This window comes from Corvus hawaiiensis, chromosome 12, assembly GCF_020740725.1.
Source record: "Corvus hawaiiensis isolate bCorHaw1 chromosome 12, bCorHaw1.pri.cur, whole genome shotgun sequence".
NCBI classification, from domain to species: domain Eukaryota; kingdom Metazoa; phylum Chordata; class Aves; order Passeriformes; family Corvidae; genus Corvus; species Corvus hawaiiensis.
The window spans coordinates 1,030,047-1,054,834 of record NC_063224.1 but is presented as its reverse complement, the minus strand read 5'-3'; the positions used below and the strand labels follow the sequence as shown (position 1 = coordinate 1,054,834).

The following is a 24,788-nucleotide window of genomic DNA, read 5'->3' as shown; positions in this document are numbered from 1 at the left end:
CTAATTCTGTAGTTCTTCTGGAAAGCAGAAGGGAGGGAAGGGGAAAGGTTTTACCCCTGGAAACGGTTCTCTATACTCGCTACTTGAATTCCAGGGTCTTTGTTCAGGGGACAGGAAAAGCAAGATTTTTCCCAGTGCAGCACCATAAACACATTAAATATGAATCATCTCCAGACTCTGGAAATGCATTGAGGGTGTCATGCTGAGAAATGTCATTGTGTGCTCTGCCTGGAGATTTTACATGAAATAAATGTGCCTGAAGCTTTCCCAGTGCTCCTGCACAGTGTTTGTGAGCTCCAGTTTTGAGGAGCAATGCTTGAGTCTCTTCTCAGTTGGTTCTGAAAGGCTGAACAATTTTTTGGTGTTGATCAAGACACCTTGAACCTTAAAATGCTTAAAATTCACTCTGCCAATTAAAGTCCTTTCTCAAAGGTGTCTTTCCAGCTTGTAGGTAGCTCATGGTTCTTGTCTTTAGGGGATGATCAGGAGTGTTTTCAGTCATATTCTTTAAATGAGTGTTACTTTTTCATCTTTTCTTTCCAGTGCCAGGAATGCTCAAACCTTCTGAACCCCAGTGAACTGTTACAGAAACTCACTTCCCTTCTCACCATTCCTTGTTCTTCCTGCAGCAAAACTTGGAATGAGATGCTTCATCTTGTTGATGATCTCTCAAGCTGCTTTCCATTTCCCACAGAGGCAAATATATATATATTTCCATATTTTTTGCATTGCTGTCCAGTTTCCAGTTTGTAGTTTCCAGTGGAATTCTCCAGAGTGGTGTTCTTGCTGCAGCAAAAGGGGAACAGATTTTGTGCTACTGAAATGTATTTACTGATCTCCTCTTTTGCATTCTCTGTTTTGGGATACAGTTAATCTGTGATGTAGTGAAGTCTTCTGGCTCTCAAACGCCTGTGATTACATCCTAGGAAAATAGTAGGTAAATGATGAAACTTTACCTTTTTGTGATCAATTTTATGCTTCTTTTTATGCTTCTTTTTCAGTAAAGGGACAACCTACTTGTCCAAACAGATGTAATTGGCTTTTTTGATTGGAGTTGTAATTGAAATGTTGCTATAAGCATCTTTGGTCATTTTAATGACGAAAATAGGGCTTTGCTTCTGAATTGCTACTTTAGAGACATGGATAAAGATATCTGCATCACCTGTGGGGTAGAGGCTGGGTGCTAAGGGGTCGTGTTTTCTGCTGCCAAAATAAGGCTTTTTCATCATTCTCAAACGGAAGATTCTCATAAAGCCTCAAAATGGAGATGGGTTTGTTTTGGTTTAGTTTTCCCTGAGTGGCTTCTCAGGCTTCTTCGTTTTTATTTTTACTGAAAATATTTTATCCATTTATCATCCTTCCTGGTGTCATTAGTCAGTTTTTCCTGTTGATACAGAAATAATTACCAGAGATTTCAAAGGGGATCTCAGTGCTGTCCCCAGTTCTCTTATCCTGGGCTTACGATTGCACGTTGTAAACAAATGAGCAGAAAAAAGGATTCTTCTTTGTAGTTGGCCTCCAATGCCTGTAAAAACTTCCATTTCTTTGTAGGCTTTTCCCTTCCTCTTCCCACCACCCTCCCAGTTGGAAATGCCTTCCTGTCATTTCCAGGAGGATGTCTTCCGGGGATTTCTGTCTGCAGCCTTCTTGCTTCAGTCACGAGTCAAATACTTCTTTCTTACACAATGAACTTCAAGCAGACCCTAATGCTCATTCAAAACTCACCCTCCTGGTGCTGTACATGGGTTTAAGTGTTTCTCCTGGAAGTTCATGTCCCAAAAGAGCCGTGGCAGAGCCCAGTCTGGAGAGGCCAGGCTGTGATGAGGGTCAGCTTAGCTTGGAGAGGTTCCTTCATCGTTCCAAAGGGTCTTCTGGTGAGACATCATTGCTGGGAAATGCCAGAGACAAAGATTTTTCTCACTGTTTCCATTTTAGGTGTTTTCTCTCCAAATTTAGTTGGAATATACCAGCTGTAAGGAGTCGTGTGTTGAGGGCATTCCTGCTCCATGAGCTTCCTTGGAATTCCATATTTATATTGGTGTTCATCTAGTCCATATTTTTTCTAAATTGTTTGTTTTCAGTCTTTATAAATTTCACATCTAGTTCGCATCTTTTTTCTAAATTAAATTTATTTTCAGTCATCATGAATTTCATACAGTCAGTAAACCCAGTTTTCTAGAACTACTCAAAGAAACTGTCATCATTCTGTGAGGTTTTTTTCTTACGGCAATTTCTTGCATTAAATGGCTCCTGTTATTAGATCAGAAAGACTTGAGAACTACTTTGTGACATGAGAATTCCCTGTTCCATAAGGAATCATGGAAAACCGAGGCAGCAAGGGGAAGAACAGTCCTGTTGTGCCACTGCTTGGACACCTCCTTCTGTAGCAGCATCGACAATGTTGTGAAGGCCAAGAGCAGTTCTTGATTTCTTAGGAAAAACCCAGCCCTATATTTAAGAGATAAAATAGTCTGTTTCTTAAATTGAGGTGTTTTTTGCCAGATCCATCAATCTTAATGTCTCATTCAGGGAGCTGGGGAGGTGCTGAGGGGTGGCAGAGCTTGGAGAGAGCAGCTGAGGGTCCCAGAGTTCTGCTTGCTTGGAATCAGCCTTTTACACTGAGTGGGAAGATCTAAGATCCGTGGAATTGGTGTGTGTGAGACACTAACAAAAGTCCTCCTTAGATACCTAAACTTGAGTGTTAATTGAATAATGGGAGTCATAACAAAACCATTGATTGATGTATTTACCCAAAGTATAATAATACACTGCTTGGGTCAGCATGGGAATGTAAAGGGGAATTTACACTGTTGGGCTTAATGTAAATTAAATTAACCTACCTATCTTGAATCTGAGTGTGTTTAATAACTGGTGAATTGGATTGCTTTATGATATTTGCTGGGATGCTAGTTTTTTTCTCTATTAATACACTTAACTTGCATTCTAGCTTCGCCATTCAGAGACAGGCATCGAGTGGTGGGTTGTGTGACAGTGTCTGTCAATAGTGAAGACAAATAGTGCCAGAGACACTTAACCCATCCAATCTCACCCAGGGTATAGGTCGGTCTTGTTTTCAGACTTCTTCATAAGTCTCTTTTCTTTCTTTCTTTTTTTTTTTTTAATTTTTTTTTAAATTTTACTTTTTTTTTTTTTTTTTTTTTTTTTTTTTGGTTTATTTCTGAATAGTGGATTGATACTGATTTGAAACTAAACTTTTTGGAAAAGTTTTTGACATGACATCAGTAATACAAGAAGAAGAAAAGTAGAACCCCAAGTTTGGCATGTGAGGTGTTGAAAGCAGGTTTGCAGCCACTTTGTAAGTTCTGGGTTTTACCTTTAAAACCTTTTGACAACACAAAGGTTGATGGTGGAAATTTGCACAATTTCCTTCTGGGTCTGTCCTGAAATTGTTCTTCTGTGTCCAGGGGTTCAAATAAACCAATTGACATCAAAAAATCTTACCAAGGACATGACATGTTAGATAAATTAACACATTTAATAGAAGTTACACTTCACATATTAAGCTTATGTGCCACTTAATCCTCACCCTATGGGTGAGTTTTCATTTTTGACAGTTGTTTTCTGCACAGAGCATAGAGGATACCATGGGATGCAGGGGAGGTTCTGAGAAAAAAAGCAGTTCTTTAATGGCTTTTTGCTTGTCCTGGCTGTCCATGCACAGGTGGCTGGAAAACTTGTGAAACCAAAAATATCTTCAGTTTGTCTTTACAATCTTAAGCTTTCCAGTCTGGGAAATGACTTGCTTTTGCAATTAAAAAGCAAAGTCATCAGGACACTCTTTCTCCTTGAGGACTTGGTAATCCTTGTTGTATTTAAGGGTATTTGAAAAGAGTGAACAAGGATTTCAGGATTGGCTCCACGGAAGTGTTACCTAAAAAGACTCCCTCAATGCCGAGTAGTGATTTTTTTCTCTCTCCTGCCTTTCCAGCCTTTTTTTTTTTAGAGGCTGAATGCCTTGTTTGACTTCACAGGAGAATAGGATATAGAAAATATGTCATTGCCTTGGTTGCTAATGCAGGAGGTAATAAATTTTCTTTGGTTTTTTGGTACTGAAAAGAAAAAGCCTGCCCTGGTTTGCTCACAGGACACTCTTTGCTATGTGCTCCCTTACTTTTAGTCCCTGTGCTGGACTGATTGGTACAATTCTGCCTCTTTTGGGGAAGAAAAACTTGTAGCACAGGCAACAAAGTCTGAATTACTTCTTCCAGCTCCCTTTTGTGTTACAGTGATGGCAGTAAAGAGATTCAGGAGGTTTAGTTTCAACAGTGATCACAGTTGCTCTAATGTGGAATATTATCTTGTTATTTATTAAAAAACGAAAAAAAAAACCCCCACCTTGTGATGCTGATGCACATTTCATTTCTATTCCTGAGGCTGCACACTTGCCATGACAAGCACTGCTTCTGTTCAGTGTCATCGCTCTGAAAGCAAGTTTGATTTTGAGACTGTGTTAAATGAAATATATTCAGTCTTCTATTTCAAAATGTACCTACTCACTTAAAAATACATATATGTATTTGTCATTGCACGCACTGTTAAATTGCAAATCATGAGCCACCTGTAACAATTCCAATTAATATGTGTCTAAAGAAAGTAAAATAAAAGGAATGCTCAAGCTGGGGAAGGTGTGTGTATGCTCTCACCTTGTAAAGCAACACAAGTTAAGTCAAAATTACTAAATTATTTTTTTTCCAAAATGCAGCACGTTCATCCAAGGAATCTATTTTGGGTGTCAGATACAAATGTGGCTTTGCAATAAAATGATGAACCCAAATGGGAGCCATGTAAAGCTCTGTTTATTCATTGCAGTAACATGGTGAATTCTTATTTGATTGACCCAGTTTATTTATTAGTTCAAAGGAAGATGAGTTGGCTCAAGGCCTGCAGACTCTGAGAAAACACAGATTTCACTGTTTCTTAGTATTTTCATAACTTAAAGTGTTGCTGAAGCAATTACTAATTTATCTCATTTATCCCCCCAAAAGTTTTTAAATCTGTGTATTTGACTGTTCCAATACAGCCAATTTATTCTATTTGCTGTAATATTTATCATACTTTCTTATTTATGGTAATGGCATTCGTTTATTATATAAGGCTGAAGAGAGATTTTCTTGCCATTACTGTTCAATTTGGATTTATTTCCATAATCTAATCTTATCATTACACAGGGGCATCTCTGGTAAATGGAGGAGAGTGTTACCAATTTATAATGGACAATGTTTATTGACTTTTTAAAAGTATAAAAGCCCACATACACATATTCATACGTATAAGTGCTTTTTAACTTCTATAAAAAGAAAGGAGGAGAAATTGTTTTGGAGAGCAGTAATGATGATATTGCAGTAATGATAATATTTCACACTGCTGCACCCTAAAACAACACTACCATCACCAGCTCTTTTAGCTTTGTGCTGAAAAGCATTTGGTTCAGTGATATATTTATTTTTTTCCCTAGGAAAGTGAGGGAAAAGTGCAGGTTTTGCATTCCTGGCCAGGAGATGCACTGAAGCCCCTGCTGAGCCCAGTGCTTGTGTACGTGGCCCACGCAGAGCTGAGCCTGGAGTGTCCAAGGTTTTCTTACACTCCCAGGATTGATGTGAAAAGATAAATCTGATATTAATCTGTTGGAGGAAGAATCCTGCAGTCGAAGCCCTGCTGCCTGTTCCATGTGTGTGATGGTTTCATGGTCTGAGTCCTTGTCCCACAGACCCCCGACGTGCCCACACTGCCTCGGGCTCTTCCCTGAATTCCATATACTGACCTTTCCTGGGGCAACTCCTGGGATTCGGCCCCCCAGTCCTGCAGCTCGGCCAGGTGCTCCAGGGGCTCCCTGGGCACACTTCTGCTTCTCTCTGGAGGTATAAATGATGGATGGAAACTAATCCTCTTTACCAAAATAAACATCCCCAATAGCAGTGGGCTGTCTCAACTCAAAGTGGCTGCAAATCAGCTCCTAAATATTGTCACTGAAATGAATACCTATATTTAATAGTTCTTGCCAATCCTATAAATGTTTTTGAAAGAAGCATTGCATTAATGCATGATGTAGAAAGGAGAAATTTGCCTTTAAATTGGAATGCAAAGTGACTGAATTCTCCAATTTCAGCCACTGTATTTGCCAAAGAACAAGCTGGAAAATGGAACTGGTATCATTCAGCTGCTCCTGGTTCACTGGGAGGCTCGGGGAAGGCAGAATAGTTTATTGATAAACTGTAACAACCACTAAATTTGACAGTCTGAAGTGGTGTAAGTTTGCTTTCACATTCATTAAGTACAGGAAAGCTGTAGGAAACAGTAATGGTTTAAAAATTCTTTATCATCAGTCATTGATACTCACAGTAATTCCCAGTATAGGAAAGTTGGCCGAGTTTTGCTGTTATTTAAATGTATATATCATGGCTGAACATACTTTTTTCTGTTACTTTCAAATAACTAAAACTGTATAAAATAGTCCAAAAGTCCCTAAAACTTTTAGACTTGAGAGACTATTACAATATTTTGCATTTTAAAAAAATCCCAAGTAACAAAAAGGAGAAACATCGTGTTCCTCTTAGTAATAAGCATTACCTGTGTGACAGCAGTAACTAGCTGAACAAACATACAGTATTATTATTATGTATATATTTAATGTACAGTTTGTTTCCAAAATTAGATGATTTCAGTGCTTCTGGTTTATCAGGTGTGGGTGGCAGCGCAGAAATACAGAAAACAGGGTCTCCCCACGGGAAGCTGAAATCTGACTATAAAATTCAGTTATTCCTCAGTGAGCTACAGATGATTGAAATAAATACATATGTTTGTCTGGCCTGCTTCCCCTGGAATATTTAACTCAGTGTATTCCACTAATCTGTCCGTTAAAATTCTTCAATGGCAACAATTACAGTGTTCTCCAGAAATCTTCAGGGCTTTGGTTTAATAATTTTCATGTTTCTAAACCAGGTTGAGCTCTGGGACCTCTGCAGAAGTCGCAGTCACAGTGTTGGAAATCTCCTGTTTAATGTGAATTTTTCAGAGGTCTGTCCCAAGCCATCTCTGTGGAAGGGACTGATAAAGTCTGAGAGAAATCGGTCCAGTGACTGAACAAGTCAAATTACAGAGATTCCCAGTTCTTGGATCAGCGTGTCTCCAGCACAGATATTTCATCCCTCTTTTGAACCTTCAAAATCAACAGCTCACTCATAGTGACTGATACCAGTTCCATTTTGCCTACCAATTCAGTTGATTTTATATTTTATTTCTCATTTATGATGGAATAATCAGCAGCTCTTTTTCTCATTTATTTTCTCATATTTTTATTCCAGGATTTGCCTCTGAAGCAGGGAGTGTCTGCATTAAAAATGACCTGTAGTTCTCTGCTTCATAGGTTAGAAACTTATTTTAATATTTTGTGGCTAAGCACAGTCCCATCTTTAAAAAAAAAAAAAAATTAAAAATTTCCAACAATAAATGGTTTAATTGGCATTGAATGTGGATTATAAGCATTTTGTTTTGGGGCTATTTTAGATGAAATGGCTTCTACACCAATAATTAGTCCAGCTGAGGCAATGAAAGCTCTGTTTACTCGCAGCCATTTATATGAATTAACATTAAGTTGTAAAGAAATTTGATTACAGTGGATCGTGCTAAGACTTGTTTGGACATTTCCAAAGTATTGGCTAGGCTGTATTGCTTTAAGCACTTCCATTCCAAAACTGAACCAAATTCCAAACATTTCTTGGGGGAAAGCAATCGGTTCCTAAATCACCTTGATCTCACTGGGACTGCTATAGCCAGCGCACGCCCCGCCACGGGTCCTGTATTTACTTGTGAATTGTACACCGCAGATGCTTCTTCAGCTCCCTCCTCTTCCTCCATGGGCGGTGCTTGCAGCTCCTTTACCACCTCTTCCAGCCCTACCATTTACTCTACCTCAGTCACCGACAGCAAGGCTATGCAAGTGGAGAGCTGCTCCGCGGCCGTGGGGGTAAGTACCCGAGGGGTAAGTGAGCAGCAGATAACCAGTAACACAGCCCAGCAGCACCCGGCCACGCCGAAGCGCCACACAGTCCTGTACATCTCGCCACCACCCGAGGACTTGCTGGACAACAGCCGGATGTCCTGCCAGGATGAGGGCTGTGGATTGGAGTCAGAACAGAGCTGCAGTATGTGGATGGAGGATTCACCCTCCAACTTCAGTAACATGAGTACCAGTTCCTACAATGATAACACTGAGGTGCCACGTAAATCGCGCAAACGCAACCCAAAGCAGAGGCCAGGGATCAAACGCCGAGATTGCGAAGAGTCCAACATGGATATCTTTGATGCCGACAGTGCCAAAGCGCCTCACTATGTCCTTTCTCAGCTCAGCACGGACAGCAAAAGCAACTCAAAAGCAGGAAATGGGTTGGTATCTGCTTTTTTTTTTTTTTTTTTTTTAAAAAAAAAGAAAAAAACGTTCTATCTCCACATGTAAACCCAAACTAATAAAAGTGCCCCTGTGCCCCGGCAAATGTTCTGCTCAGGTTCTCACATAAACCCCTCCCTTCTCTGCTGTCCCTGTCATGTCCTAGCCCAGGATAAGTTCTTCCTGCCCCCAGAAATTGTGGCTGCCCCATCCCTGGCAGTGTCCAAGGCCAGGTTGGACGGGGCTTGGGGCAACCTGGGATAGTGGAAGGTGTCCCTGCACATGGCAGGGGGTGGACCTGGATCTCTTGAAGGTCCCTTTCAACACAAACCACTCCATGATTCTGTGATAAGTTTTCATTAGACTTGTTAATCTTTATTTGGAAGATAGAGCTAAACTTTCCTGCAGCAATTAAATGCAGTGCTGATAAGCTCATCTGTTCTTTAAGTGAAATTCCCAGAGGGCCACACAATTTCATTTATAAAATGGCAATGAAAATGTATTTAAAAAGAAAGGCAGAGTGGAGTGGGCGCACCCTGAATGGTTGTTTGCAGGATTTTATGTGAGGATTTCAGTCTGTGCACTTCACCTGCTGCTCTGTTTGTCAAATAGAAATAAGGATGGGAGTAGAAGTTAATGGTTAATGTCTCGTTAAGATTTCTCATCTTTTAAATTATCGCTTGCTTTACTTTTTTATGAAATGTTAAGACAATATGGTGAACCAGGTTTTGGTTTTTCCTTGTGAATTCACTCTGTATTTGATTTTTTCAGAAATAAATCTCTAATGCTGTTTCTCTCTGTGCTTCTGGGTTGTGTGCGTGTGTCTGCGTGGGCACGCCTGGGTGGTGGCTCCTCATCTCCCACTTCACACTGTTCACTAAATGCATTCCAGTAGCTGCTTAAAGAGGACAATTCCATCAGTTTGCAAGAGTGTGTTGATACGTTTCTTTATTTTATTTTTTAACTTGTTGCTTCTTCAGTACTTTTCAAATGGTCAAATGGATAGATTTGGCTCTTTTGTTTTGGCTTTTTTGGGGGCAGGAGTGCATTTTGGTTTGACTTTTATGTCTGTGCTTGCAGTACGTTCTGACGTTCATCACAGCAACGGGTGACTGTTAAAATTTGACTGATGGCAAAGATGATGAACTTCTCATATCCCAAAGGGAAAGAGCCTGGAGTCTGTATTCCCAGGGTCAGTGCAGTTCCATACTTAAAATTTCACTGTGAAAAGCAGTTCTGAGAACATGTCCTGAGTGTGCTGCTGCTTCCTGGGCATGGTGGCCTGCAGCCTCGGGGTTTTCACCAGCCAAAATCAATGGTAATTAAATAAAATATTAGTACCTGGTAGACCAGGCGGCTTGGAATGAGGGAAGTGCCTCCCCCAGCTCCAAGGAACCAGGCCCTCCCTTACACAGGGAAAAGCTTTACGGAAAGGCAAGAACTGTGCCACTGTAAACGTGATCTCAGGGAGGTTCTGTAAGCTCTGAAAGAGTATGTGGGATCTTGGTCTAAGAACAGAACAAGACTTCCCCAAAAACACTGGGCTGACTAGGGAAATCCATAGGTTCTGTGAGTGCAGAGGGGAAGAAAGTGGAATGTTTTTCCTTACGTGTCACAGGCCAGACTGAACTGCAGGAAAACTCCCAGGTAACAGAACTGTCCTTGGAAATAAATACTCTGGGATAAGAAGTGGCCAAGATCTTAGAAAATTTGATTTTGCCATTGGAATGTGGAGATTTGGCCTTACAAATCTGGGTCACTGTAGTGACTGGAGTTTTTTAAACTTCCCAGCCTGGTGGAGCTCAGCCAAGGGAGTTCATTTACTTTTGGCTTTAAGAAAAGAGCAAGGAAAGCTGCTGTGCTCCGTGGTGAATGGAAATGGCATTTGCCCCTAAAGACACAGTTGTTGTTAAAAGGCAGGAAGAGAAAGAATATGTTCCTGTGGAAACTTGGAATTTGTGAAAGCCTTTTTAGAAGGGGATGAATTGGTGGTGATTCAGGGCAGAGACTCAGGTTTCCTGGTCTCACTTTCACTTTCAGGTCTGCCCTGCGAACAGGCCTGATAGCAGAGCAGGACCAGGCCAAACTTTACTCAGGAGATCTGTTTGAGTAGAGTCATAAGATTTGCCAATTACATTTATTCCTTTTAAAAAAAGAAGTGCTGGATTAGAGGACATTTGTCTGGTAACAGTCAAATTGCTAAATATGTGTGTATTAAATGTACAGGTGTGAATAATTGCAATATGCATAAACTGAATTAAAATTAAATCATTAATTGAAGGGATGTATAAGTGATTCATCCTCATATTTTGAGGAGAAGGACCACTGAGAAGTTCTGGTGAAGGCTTTAAATTGCCTCCAGGTTTGGTTAATTGATTGAAAGTAATGATTAAGTTTCTAGAGGAACGACTAAAATAGTTGTGAGGAGCATGTCTCTGCATAAATATTAAAATGATAAAATACTAGTACGCTGACAATTAAGGTACTTGGGATTTAAGGGTACAGTTCTCCTGGAGAGGTCAGTGTTAATGTCACGCTGCTGAAACGTGGCACTGGGAGCAGTAAAGGTGAATTTCATTTTGATGGCCTGCTCGCCAACGTTTCCCTTCAAAATTCAGCTATGTCCCAGTCTCATTAATTTATGGAGCTGGAACTTGCAGGTGTGGCAAGGTCAGACTGAGCAGTCCCTGTGGTGTCTTTCCATGGAGCATTGTCCGGTGCCAGTGCCCAGCCAGGGCCCCACGGGTCCCAGAGTGGTGTTCGGAAGGGTCAAACACCAGAGCTGAGGTTGCCCAGCATCTCTTCTTGTCTTCCCTGTGGGAAGCTGAGAAGTTTATTTTTAAATTCTGAACAAGAAAAAGAAAAGATACTGACTGAAAGTTGGTAAATTCCTTGAAATGAGTAGTCCATGGGAGGAATGTCCTGACAGGAAGATAGAAAGTGATTGTGTAATGAGCTTGAATTGCATTAGAGTTTTCCCTGAACTTGTACAGAAGCAAAGACATAATGGTGTTAATTACAGTTTGTTTAGCGTGTCGAAGGTTTTCTGTGTGCTGCACTGAAGGACAGTTTTGTCCCTTTTCCCAAAAGAAGGTATGTTGTGCTGTTGTGCATAGCTTCTTTTTGTTTTGAAGCAGCTAGTGTGACTGCACTGAGCAGAGTAGTCAGGACTCCTTGCCAGGAAGATAGTTTTATTGTAAGATTGTATTATTATTATTTTGCAGGGTTTTATGCTAGTTTTTATCTAGTTCCTGCCTCAGCTGGGTCCTGGTTGAGGGTGAGTGTGCAAGGCTGCCAGGGCCATGACTGGGCTGTCCACAGTGAAGTGCTTAACCTTCGTGGACAGAAAATGGGAATGGAAATCATCCCAAGCAGCAACTCTTTTTTTAACCCTTTTTTTAATGGGTAGTGAAAGGTTTTTGAAGGCTTAATGAAAATAAGAGTGTGACAAATAGGACCTGTTGCATTAGGCAAAGAGTGATGGCTTTAAACTAAAAGAGGGTTGATTTAGTATAGATCAAAGGAGAAGGTTTTTTAGAAGGAGGGTGGGCAGGCCCTGGCACAGGGTGCCCAGAGCAGCTGTGGCTGCCCCTGGATCCCTGCAAGTGCCCAAGGCCAGGCTGGACATTGGGGCTTGGAGCAGCCTGGGACAGTGGAAGGTGTCCCTGCCCATGGCAGGAGGTGGCACTGGATGATCTCTAGAGGTCTCTCCCAGCCCACACTGTTCTATGATTCCATGGCTTTCAGGGCTGTGAAATGTGGTGGGATGGGCACAAAGTGCCCGACTTTTCCTGGGGCAGGAAAAGGAGCAGTGCCAGGCCAGGCCCCACAGGGCTGGGGGAGGGCTGGAATCAGGGGCATGTGCTGTGTCCAGGGGCTGCTCTGTGCGCAGCAGCAGCTTTAGGAAAGGTGTGGATCGTGTTTGTAAATGTAAATCATCTGGTAGTTGGGAAGAGCTGGGTCACCCCAGCTCTGGGTCAGTGAGAGCTTCATGCAGTGGCAAACCTCCCAGGGAATAATTTTGAAAAAAAAGCAGTTTTCACCCTGTTTGAGAAGGAAAAAATCCTGGATAAATTACTTCCATAACTTGCACGTTTAAACAGGATTTGCTTTTTAAGCAATTCACACCTGTTATTTAAAACTGCTTTCTTCCCAGGCATTAGCTGTTAGAAACTGTGTTTTGCTAGGAAGGAAGAATATGAAATTTGCATGAATCATGGGGCCCTTTTCCTGCGTGCACCGTGTGCTGCGGCACATCCACATTTCCTAGTGGGAAAGGAGTTTTTTGGACTTCAGGTTCATTACCAAATCCCGATCTCTGTAGGATCAAGGGTTATTTCCCATTGTGCTGTAAAGAGAACACAAAATGGCTCATGTGCTGATAGACTTGGGAGGGCTCCTTCATCCTGGTTTTAATTATGGAACTGAGCACAAGCCGCTGCATCTTATGGAATGCACCTGGTAAGAAAGGCCTTGTGCATACACTGATTTAACATTGGTGCAATTATGCCAGAGTTTTTACAATAACTAATTGGGTTTTGACATAAATTGGTCAATCTGTTTAGATGGAAATTGGAGCTGGAGTTGCATGGATATACAAGTTGAGATGGAGACAGGCATGAGGCTGTTTTCCTGTTTAAAGAAGTGTCATTTAACCTTAAATCCATCCAGTGTGTGTGTACGTGTGTGTTTGTTACAGCAGCAAAACAGCTTGTTCAGGCTGTGTCATAGGCTCTGAAAAGCAGGTTATGAGGCACCTTCTGTTTGTTAACATCATTTAATGCTAGTTGTTTTTTCCTTCCTTTATGTTTGCTCTCTGAAACGCAGTTCCCATGTGCTCTGGATGGAGGAGGCAGGGAAGCACCATTCCTCTTCATCCTGCAGGTCTCCTCTGGCAGAAAGAGAATTCCAAAGTTTGCTTTTAACTACAAATGTTCCATCCATTAATACACACTCTTTGCCTTTTTAGCTTTTCTGTGATTTGGAGTGTTTTTACTGGGGAGCTGCTTCTAACATCTTCTTGATGGTGTGCTTTGACTTCCCAGAGCATCAGAGAACCAGAAGGGAGCTGGAGGGAAGAAGACCCCAATGTTGTGTGGTCAGTACCCGACTAAGAGTGAGGGGAAGGAGCTGAAGATCGTGGTGCAGCCAGAGACCCAGCACAGGGCTCGGTACCTGACTGAGGGCAGCCGGGGCTCCGTCAAGGACCGGACGCAGCAGGGCTTTCCCACCGTGAAGGTAGGCTGGGGACACAGCACTGCCTTCCCAGGGCTGCCCCAGGGGGAGGGCAGCTGCTTTGGTTCAGTGGGCCTCCTGTCTCTGTAGTGCTGAGGGACCAGGCTTTGCAGTCTTTCTTTTCTTTTGCTGCAGGGGCTGGACTGGGTCTCTTCTTGCAGGTCACAAGTCTTGCTGGTGTCACAGAGTTAGAGGAGAGGGAAGCTGGATGTCAAAGCAGGGATACAAAATCTGGGATGCACTTCCTGTTAGGCTGCAGTTCCATGAAGTGTATGAGTACAGAGACATTCCATGCCTACGAAAGTGGGACAGTGAAATGCTGTAGCTGTTTGATGGCTGGTGACAGTGGGTCATCATTAGTAAGGACATAAAACCAGGTTTCATTTAAAAGAAATTAATTATAAGTGGGATGTTTTGGTTTTGTTGCTTTGTTTTGGTTGGGCCTTTTTTTTTTTTTTTTTTTGATTGCTTGGTGGTTTTTGTTCTTTTTAATTCAGCACCATCTGAGTTGACATATGCAGTGTCTTTCAAGTGAGTCATGAAGATCTCACTGAGGTGTGTTTTACAGGTCGTACTGCTGAGTGTGTTTAGCATGGTACAGGTGGAGGCAGTAGAGGTAGATGTGGATCAGGAGAACTGGAGATTGGGGGCAAGGAAAGAGGCAGCATTTATGTGCACAGTTGGCAGTTGCAGCCTGTTTCCTCTATGGACTTTGATGCCTTAAAATTCAGGTGCTGAAGGCCTCTTGATCTGAGGAGAAGCACAAAGAAGAAGGTTACAAGGAGATCTTTGACATTCCTGTTCACTAATGCACAGAGTAGGAGTTTGCAGGTCTTGTTTCTTACCTGTCTAGCCTGGGGAAAGCAGTTGGACTTACTTGGGAAGGTTTCCTAATGGAAATGGTAGAGAGGCTCACCAGGAGCAAGGCTGGACTTGACTTAGAGTGACAAACAGATGAACTGATGTCAAATATCCTCCCACGAGTGATTATGAGAGTCATCAGAGAGCTAAGTCCAGGCTAGCACTTCACTGGCACCATGGCAAATGGCATACTGGGCATACTGGGCATACTGGGCATACTGGGCATACTGGGAGGAGTGTGGCCAGCAGGTTGAGCGAGTAGACAGCTAGATTTATTATCATACAGATGAGGAGGGTGAAAGACATTTAATTTCATATTTTTTCTTAGTTACGTCACTTTGAGAAAGCAGCAAAGCAGTTCTCAACCCAAACTAACTTACCAGGTCCACAAAGAGATGTTTGTTTGTGATACAGCCCTTAAAATTTGTGCTGACTGCTGCTGACAGAATACAGAAGTAGACTTAACTTCAAAGTCCTGTTCAGCAGTGTTAGGAACACCAGCAGCCCTTCACTCAGTCCTCCTGAGTAATGCAGAACTCCAGTAAAGTTTCATAAGAAAAGAATCCATTCATATCGGCCTGTTGCTATGGGGATTTAGTGCTCATTTATGTGGATTTTCTTAATGGGCCTTTGTTCATCTGAATTTCCTTTTAATTCCTTTCCCAGTTACCCTTTAGCACCCATCAGTGAAAATTCTCTTTGGAAGAGTCTCATGTTACTGAATTCCTGGAAGTTCCAGTTTGCTTTACCAGTAGGCAGAGGAGTTCGTACCCTGCAGATAAAACTCTGCCAGGGCTGGACAGACAAATGAGTCAGTGAATCTTCAGGAAATCTGAGCTAGTGGGAAAAAATATGTTATGGACAAGGGGGCTTTTTGTTTTGTTTGTGGGGTTTAAAGATGGAGAAGAAGAGTGTAAAAATATTGGTGCTCAGCAGAGATCTGGCGCTTGGGAGCAGCTCAGGTGCGTGGCTCTGACTCAGGCCAAGGAGGAGAAGCAGGTTCAGTGGCCATTTCAATAAAACTCTGTTCTTGGTGACTTAGAACTTGAGTCTACAATTGGTATGCAATGTTAAAATTGTATAACCAAGCCTTAACCAAGGGACTGGCTGTTGAGCCCTTTGTTGTGAGCTGTGCCTGTGGGTCCCATGTGGATGCCTGTGCTGGGCCACCTGCAGAGATCTTGGGGCTTTGCTCATCTTTGACAGTCACATTTGCTATTTGGACATGAGCCCACGATGATCTTATCAGTATTTACTGGTTTATTTTTTTCCTTTATTCAAACTTGCTACAGACTTCAGAACTACATTTTTTAAGTGTGTCAGGGAATAATCCCCCAAGAGATTCTCCAGAGGATTCTGCTCTCATTTGCATGTCCTCACTAATAAAACTGGAGCTTCTTTCTGCAGGTGTTGCCTAGGCTTCCAGGCCTGGGACAAAAGACAACACTGTCACACAGAAATCCTTTAGCAACAAATGTGTCTCAATGGAAACATTAAAATACTCATTTTATCTCCTAGAATGCTCTGGCAAGGAATTTCCAGCTCTGGCCCGGGAATTTGGCAACAATCTAATGTTTCTTTTCACTTGGAGTATTTTTCTTAACTATTTCCTAAAAAGAAGGAGAGTTTCCTTTGTAATGCAATGTCCAGGTTTACTTCAGGACTTCTTTTACCTCAGGGTATTTTTAGTCTGTGACCCCAGTGGGGATCCCAGATAAAAAAAGCATTAAGAGGACACAAACCGTTTCATGCCAGGGTGTTCATGTAACAAAAATGAATGTATTTTTCACTGACATGTTCTGGGATAATTATGGCTTGCACATGGGGTTGCAGGAGGATATTAAAATGTCTGACTTGCTCTTATTTATGAAGTGTTTCAGTGAATCTTGACACTGTAACCTTTTAAGTAGGAGATGTCAAGTTACCATTTTTATTTTGGTGTCTGAAGGAAAGCTGGGCTTATGTGATTGGATGGTTGGACCATTCAATCATCCCATTCCTCCCTCTGCTTCCCTTTCATCCTATTCTGACTCTTTCAGGGGTTTTGCAGGTGTTGGACAATTGTAATCAGGTTTCACGAGGATTTCAAATGCGGCTGGCATGAAGGTGGGGTCCTGGAATGCCAGTGGCTGTACACATACTGAGCAGCAAAACCTCTTCACCTTTGGAACGAGCCGCAGGAAATGTTCTGTTTCTCGGCTGCCTGGTGGATGTAGATGCTGGGGGGAATCCTGGGAAGAGAGGGGGGAGTAGTCACAGCTGGGGTGAGAACAGGAGGTTGTAAGAGATGTGAGAGTCGCAGCTGGGATACTTCTGTCTGAAGGTAGACAGGATTCAGGCTGGTTTAGAAACAGGATGTTAATAATAATAATAATAATTAAAGCAGTCATTCCTGTGTTAATTGCCCACCTGGCGTGTTGCAGCTGGAAGGCCACAACGAGCCCGTGGTGCTGCAGGTGTTCGTGGGCAACGACTCCGGGCGTGTGAAGCCCCACGGCTTCTACCAGGCCTGCAGGGTCACGGGCAGGAACACCACACCCTGCAAGGAGGTGGACATCGAGGGCACCACTGTCATAGAGGTGGGGCTGGACCCAAGCAACAACATGACACTGGCGTGAGTAGCTCTTCCCATGAATATTTTCGTTCATTAGCTTGGGCTTGGGAACCGATTTCCTTTTTCCCTTGGATGGGTTATAGTGAAAGTCTGAACATCTTGGCACTCTCCTCTCTCTGCTGCTCAGCTCTTGCTTGCAATTCGCTGTATTCAAATGAGATACCAGGTGGTGTGTGCTTTTTGGGCACAGAACCCAAAATCCTGGGTAAATGGCAATATTATTCTTTTTAACACATCCGGCTGTGTTTGCTTCTCCTGTTCTTATTTTTTGGGCTGTTTTTTGCTTTAAATCATTTTGCATGGAGCCTGTCTGAAAAGCCAGCACTGCATCACTCACCTGGCCCTGTACATCTCCCCTAGGACCACACTTATGGGAGGACTTATCTGTCACTTCCAAGTCCCACTGAACATAAATAATATGACTACAGTAAGTTTTCTTCTACTCCTGCTTTCTTTAAGTGAATGCAGAATATTTTGAAGCAATAATCCTACAAACACAGATCTTGCCCTGGGGATGGAAGAATGAAGAGCTGTGATTCTAAATTGAATGCTTACCCGAATTACATTGCACTTTCTGTTTTATTCATGCTTTCATATGCCTTTCTCCCATGATTCATCATCCAAATTAGGCAGGGTTGAATGAAAACTTGAAAAAGGTCATAGATTTCATGTAAATAAAAAGAAATCTAATAAGATGTCAGTAATTACCTCAAGGCTTTTGACTTTGGCTTACGAAACTACTCGAGAGATTGTTAAAGATGCTGAACGTATTAAACGGTGAAATTCTGCTCTGTTTTGTGTTGTTAGGGTTGATTGTGTGGGAATCCTGAAGCTGAGGAACGCTGATGTGGAAGCCAGGATAGGCATTGCCGGCTCCAAGAAGAAAAGCACCCGCGCTCGGCTCGTCTTTCGCGTCAACATCACGCGCAAGGACGGCTCCACCCTGACCCTGCAGACGCCTTCTTCCCCAATTCTGTGCAGTGAGTGTCAAACCAAAGAGCTGAGAGTAGAGAGGGGTCTCGGTTTTAGTGTGAGCCCTGCATGGAAGGGGTGGTCAGGCCTTGGCAGGGGCTGCCCAGGGAGGTTTGGAGTCCCCAGCCCTGGAGGTGCCCCAGGAAGGCCTGAACGTGGCACTCAGTGCTCTGGGCTGGGGACAAGGTGGGGATGGGGCACAGCTGGGATTTGATGGTCTCAGAGGTCTTTGCCAACCTAAATGATTCTGTGATTCTGTGAAATTATCTTGGGGGGAAAAAACCACCCCGTGTTAATCTGTGATAATTTCAGAATTGCTGTTGCTAAAATCAAGTGGATTGATTTTTATTTGTGGTGAGGTATTAGTTGAAATTGTTGTCTAGTATTGAAAAATAGTTACGCATTTCCTGATCTTCAGTTAAATGAATTTTTGCCTCCTAAAATTTCACAATTTTTGTCATGATTGCTTTGAAAAATGACTCTGGTACGACTTTCTTCTGTGTTGTCACATTCATGCCTCGGCTTTCAGTGCTAGACAAGACTTGCAGTAAGTCAGCAAGCCTGGCTCTTCAGCTGTGGTCCTTGCGTGGGCCAGAGGCTGAATCTATTCTGGTTCAGTGCAAGAACAAAACTTTTTATAGCTCTTTATTAAACTGCTCTGTTTAGCACGAGCACAGATGGCTGCCTCGGCTGGGGAGGTTCCACTGACCAACAGGGAAAAGGGAATCGTGGAATAGCTTGGGCTGGAAGGGAACTTAAAGCTCATCTTGTTCCACCCCTTATCTTGATGAATGAGATGGAGAGCTTTTTCTCTATTCATGGAAAGAGTAGATGAACTCCTGGGCACTCGTGTTGTGCTCTTTCCATGGTATAAAAAGAATATTTTGTGGATATTTTTTAGAAATATGGTCATCTTTGCAGCTCCATTCCAGTCAGTAGACCATGGTGGTATATTACAGTAATAGAGCATCTGATACTAATTTTCAGATTTAAGATAAAAACATTTTCTATAAAATCTTCCAAAGCCATTCCTGTATCTCTTTTGTTTGTAACTTTCTGGTTAAAGATAAAATTATTTCAACCGTAGAAGAAAAGGGAGTGGAAATCACCTGATGATTTCTCAAACACTCCATAACTTGTTATTGTGAGTAGAAGCTGAGTCTGAGATGAAACATTCAGAGACTGATTTTAAAATAGGCTGTTGAGCTAAAAGAAGCTGTATTTGATGCAAAGAATAAATTGGTTTGGTTTTTGGCAGGCTGGGGTTTGGTCACTTGCTAAGAAAATAGTCTCAATTGTGTAAGTTGCTAAGAGATTGCAACTTAAGTTGTGTAAGTTGTGTAAGTTGCTAAGAGCTTGCCCAGTAATTTTACAATGTCTCCACTGCTGGAAGTCTTAGAACACAAAACAAAATACTCTGGTCAGACTTGTGTCTTTGGGGAATATGTGGATAAAGCTGATCGTGGTGTGAAGGTTGAGAGGGGAATTCCTGAGGCTCCTTCCAGGACTCTGTGCTTCTGTCTTACGCTGAAGCTACGGGGACTTGCAGTAGACCTTGGCCAAGGAAATAGTGCTGGCACATGGCTACTGGCTGATCAAAATGGCGTGAAATGTGTTGTTACTGAATATAAATTATCTCCTCAAGCACATTACGCCCGGTTGCTTTGCTACATAAACCTTACTACAGATGTGTAATGTACCTTCACAACACAGTTTGCATTTACACTCATCATGGCCTGTTTACGTTGTGTTTTATAACTAATAATGTTCCAGAAACCATAGAAAAGGCATTAAGGAGCTGCAGGCTCTTTATTTAAGGCCTGTGTTTTAAACAGGCTTTGTTAACTTGTTAGCAAACCTAAATCCAGTTACTCTTTTCATGTGCCTTTAGCATATTCAGTCGTTGCGTAACGGTTGCCTGGGAACCCGCAGCCAGAGTTGTAGAAAAATCCTTTCTGAAAGGTCATTAAATAATTTGGAGTGGTACAGGATGTATGTTCTGCTGTGTAGTAAGCCCAGGGAATATTGTTATTAAACACTCAAAGTGGGCCAGGCAAGTGCAGAAGCACGAGCCTGTGTGTGTGCCCCAAGGAGAAAAGGTGGTTGAGGAACGTTCGTTAGAAACTGGAATTCTTTTATATTAAATGTGTCAAAGCACATTATTTTAAAATGTATCTCTGAATTGTCTGCAGTGCTCATTTGCATTTAGCACATGTGGTCCTATTTGGTTTAAGGTTTAAGAAGAATAGGAATGGTTTGCAACAAAGACAGTTTATAAGAGTGATATAAATCATCATCTGGGGCATCCAGGCATGTGTGTCTTTGAAACCACATCCTCTTGGCTTATTTGATTCAAATTGCTAAAATTCCCAACTACAGAGATGTGAGTCTTGCAAGGATTTGGAGGGGACCTTGAAGCTCATCCTGTTCCACTCCCTGCCATGGACCAGGGGATATCAGGTTGCTCCAAGCCCTGGGTTAGTGCTTGCACCAGCCAGAAAACTGTGTCACGTAAAAAGGCTGCAAAGCCCCCCAGGTAACTGGGGAATTGCTGCTTCTGCTCTTTTGCAGAGCAGAACAAAATAAGCTTCACAAAAAAAGTTTTATGACCCAGAGGCTGAATTTGCAAGTTGGCTTCAGGTGTGTCTAAGGGCTGATGCCTCTGGAGATCACTCTACACGAGGGAGTTACAGAAACACATTTCCTTCTGTTCTGAGCACTTGTTGAGCTTTGGCCCCAACACTGGGAGTTTCATTGTGAAGGTTTAATACGTGCAGGAGAAAAGGAAAAAGACTATTAGTAGATCATTGAGCTAAGTGTGATTTTTGTGAGCTCATTACATTTAGTGAGCAAATTACAGAAATGGTTATATTCTGAAGAGTTTGTCACGAAATACATGATAAAGAAAGAAGCTCAGGAGTTTTATTTTTTCCTTCATAACCTTGTAAGTAAAAGTGGTTTGGTTTGGATGTTGATATTTTCTTGATTCCAGACTCTGTTTTTTTCCCTTGCAGCTCAGCCAGCAGGAGTCCCAGAGATCCTAAAGAAAAGTCTCCACAGCTGTTCAGTGAAGGGTGAAGAGGAAGTTTTTCTGATTGGCAAGAACTTCCTAAAGGGAACAAAAGTGATTTTCCAAGAGAATGTTTCCGGTTAGTGTGAAAGCAGTGCTGGCTTGGGGTGCTGAGCAGAGCCTGGGGTCGGGGTTTCACTGCTGGGTAAGGCTCAGTCGTGGAGAGCAAACTGAGGAGCAGAGTCAAAGGCCCTAAAATAAATTGCTCTATAGGATGTGCAATAACTTATGCTTTTTAATTTTTATTTAGATGAGAATTCTTGGAAGGCAGAAGCTGAAATTGACATGGAATTATTTCATCAGGTACTTCTGTATTACTATTATTATTACTACTATTATTACTACTACTATTACTACTAGTACTATTATTATATTTCTAATTTAAAAAACAGTGACTTTGTTTTCAAAGAAAAATTAATCAAGCCTTTTCCTCTTTCTCTGCATTTCTAGAAGTAATACTAATTGTTTTTACGTAAGGTCTGTTGTGAGTCTGGTAGAATATAATTTTGGGTTTACACAAGTATAATCGGTCAGTTTCTAACCGAGAGCTTGGATCCCACAGTGGGTTTGGTGAGCAGGTCTTTGCCCTTGCATACAATGGAATTAAAAGGCCTAATTCAGTTTTCCCAGCAGTTTTCCATGGAAGGGGATAGTGTGTACACCATGGTCTTTATAACTGGCTGAATTTCTGTTCCACTTTGAAATGTTTTACAGAATATGTATTATTTTGCACACAAATAAGTGTCTTCATGGAGGACACTCTGGCTGCAAATGATGTCAGAAAAGTGCCATCCTGGTCCCACCTCTGAAGGCAGTATGCCACATGTGCATTGCCCCCAGTGTCCTGGGTTTTTATGGTGGTTTATCAGTCTATTTCTCGCTTTTGATGGATGTAAGTAGGATTGAGATCAGTAGTAATAAAATGTGATTTTTTCAATTATTTTTGCCCTGCAGAATCACCTTATTGTGAAGGTGCCACCATATCACGACCAGCAAATCACCTCAGCTGTCTCAGTGGGAATATACGTGGTGACGAACGCTGGGAGATCTCACGACGTGCAGCCCTTCACCTACACTCCAGAGCCAGGTGTGTGGGATGCACTGGGGCAGGAGTGGCCATTGCACCTGCTGAACACTTCTGACTCCACAGCCTTTAGTCCATGCCACAGGAATGTTCAGTAGCATGGATCTTTCCAAACTCCTCTTGCTGGCGAGTTTTGCTCTGTTAACAATAAGATCTAAAGGCTTTGCTTTTCTCATTTATGTGCCAAATACCTCAAATTCCAGCTGTCTTGTGACGGCTGTTCTTACAGAACAGCATCCATTTCTAGTTTAAGGATCAAAATGAAGCTGAGCAGGATAAAAAAATCAACATATTCCATACAATGCACCAAATAAACCAAGAAATCCCACCAGGCTTTGTCCTGGGGAAAGCTGCAATTTGCCCACTTCATGTATTTTAGTTTATTTATTTATCTGTATCGCAATAGACAGTGCAAAGGTTTGTGTGGGTTTCAAAGAACCTGAATTTCTTTAAGCTATAAGGAATTGTTTTGGTTTGCTTTGTGTTTTTTTGGCTTGTTTGCTGATTTAAGGTAAGGAAGTTCTCAATGTGTTTTGTCTCGGCAGCTGGGACTCTGAATGTTAATGTGAAGAAGGAAATCTCCAGCCCAGCCCAACATTGTTCTTTTGAAGAGGCTATAAAAGGTACTAAATTGATTCTTATCAGTGTTCTTAATAATTTAACTATGAATTCCTACCCAGATTTGGAGAAATGAATCAGACATCCTGTGATAAGTCTGTGCTTATAAAATCTGGCCCTATTCTTACAGGGAGGTTTGTTTTCTGACTCTGAATATTTTGCTTTATCACAGTATTCCTATCAGTGTATTTTAGTACAAGCTAATATAGAACAAAAAAAAAGCAAAAATACTACTGATTTTTTTTATTTTTCATGCATTAGGCTCTGCAGTCTAATCTTTATTTAGTATATTTGCAAGTGAAGAATAAAAAGGAAGCATAAGATCGCAGTTAATGCGAAGAATTAGAAACTGTGTAGTGTTAATTTAAGCAAAAACACATCTAAAGTAGTGGTGGGGAAGGGCTGAGCACTGAAAAACAAATGTGACAATGTGGTGTTTTTCAGAAGTTGTGTTTTTATAGGTTTTATAACTCGGCTTTCAGTGGGACTAGTTAAAAATGTTAATTCTGGGAATTGCAACTTATCCCCTTCAGTGAGGATTTTTTTCCTTTATCCAGAAGAAGTTTGTCCTTTTCTTCCAGAGGAACAGGTTTTAGGTTTACCTGTTCTTTGTTTAAGTGTGACTTGATCCTTCCAGTATTAAAATGAAGTCAAGGAAGGAAATGTCTCTTAGTTGCCTGTTCAGATTCTGGTGGTGCAGAAAGATGCCTGGGAATTCCCAGAGCTGCTCTGGAAAAGCAGCTTGGAGGGAGCAGATGAGCACTGGGGTCACAGTGGGATAGGACTCTGGCTGCAGGTGAGACCATGGACTTGTGTTGGCGTTAAGGCTGGGTCTTGGCAGGGCTGGGTTTACAAGAGACTTTACAAGTGTTAGAGAGGATGATAGAAGATATGCTGAGTTCAAACCTGCAGAGAGTACCTGGGGGGAGAAATTTACAAAAATATGGAGGGCAGTGAAACAAACTGGTAAAGCACTGGTAAGAGCTTTCTAGTAGCCAGGTTGAAAAGATGAGGAAAATAATAACTATATACAGGGTAAGCCTGACATCCATCTTAATTTGGTGTGGAGCTTAACGGAGGGAAGATCCCAACTGCTCCAGGAGAACAGCTGCTGCTCCTCAGAACACAGCGTGCTGTTGCTGTTCCTTCATGTCCTCAGTCAATTTATGCAATAAAGCTGAATTTACCTTCTCATGGGGGTCTCTGTGTTAGCTCCTCTCTGATGGTTCATTCCTGTGCCTGTTCTACTCCAGGCTGACTGTGAACCAGAGGTCAGAGCATTTTATCTGCTGTATGTACTTGGTCTGCTCTGTCCTTCCTCACTCTATACACAAGTGCAGAAATTTTACTGCCACGTTGCTGTAAGATTTAAATTTGGTTAAAGCGTGGAGATCTGTTGCTTTACATTGAAGAACAATTCTTTAATTTACTTAAAAGGAGTTATGGAATGATGGGTATTACCCATCTTTTGCCCCTCTTTTTCTTGTTTTCTTTGTGGCTGCAGCAGTGAAGGCCACGGGCTGTAACCTGGAGAAGGTGAACATTCTTCCTAGTGCCTTGATAACTCCACTCATGCCAAGCAGTATGATCAAGAATGAAGATGTGGCTCCAATGGAAGTAAGTACAGAAAAATGCTCTCCCCCCATGCTCCAGGTGAGTTTGTTGGGGGCTGAGCACAGCAGCTTTCAGACTCTGAGTTACCTCTACTCCTTGGTCTATGCTTTGCTAGTGGAGAAGAGTAATAGACAGGGAAAGTGCCATGTCCACGATCAGTCTGGGCAAAACACAGTCACAGAGCACGAGTAAAACAGACAATTTCCTTAGATGACTCACCTGGTTGCTGCACCCAGACAGATTGATGGGTTAGTGACATTACAATGGGGTGTTTTGTCCTGTGACACAGAACTAGTAAATTACTGTAAGAATATTC

General features: G+C 42.0%; 1 protein-coding gene across 7 annotated transcripts in view; it reads left to right on the top strand.

Moving 5' to 3' along the window:
- NFAT5 (nuclear factor of activated T cells 5) overlaps positions 1-24,788 on the top strand; it is a 54,887-nt gene that overhangs the window by 22,772 nt on the left and 7,327 nt on the right. For 3 of the 7 annotated variants that reach the window (XM_048316984.1, XM_048316983.1, XM_048316986.1), the window contains exons 3-11: positions 7,845-8,403; positions 13,450-13,642; positions 16,924-17,114; positions 17,922-18,094; positions 21,101-21,235; positions 21,407-21,459; positions 22,111-22,243; positions 22,786-22,863; positions 24,363-24,475. In XM_048316984.1, the coding sequence (XP_048172941.1) occupies positions 7,845-8,403; positions 13,450-13,642; positions 16,924-17,114; positions 17,922-18,094; positions 21,101-21,235; positions 21,407-21,459; positions 22,111-22,243; positions 22,786-22,863; positions 24,363-24,475 (1,628 nt within the window). Of the gene's footprint in view, positions 1-7,322; positions 7,385-7,844; positions 8,404-13,449; positions 13,643-16,923; positions 17,115-17,921; positions 18,095-21,100; positions 21,236-21,406; positions 21,460-22,110; positions 22,244-22,785; positions 22,864-24,362; positions 24,476-24,788 lie in introns of all 7 variants that reach the window. The other 4 variants (XM_048316989.1, XM_048316988.1, XM_048316987.1 and 1 more) reach the window with 4 other exon arrangements.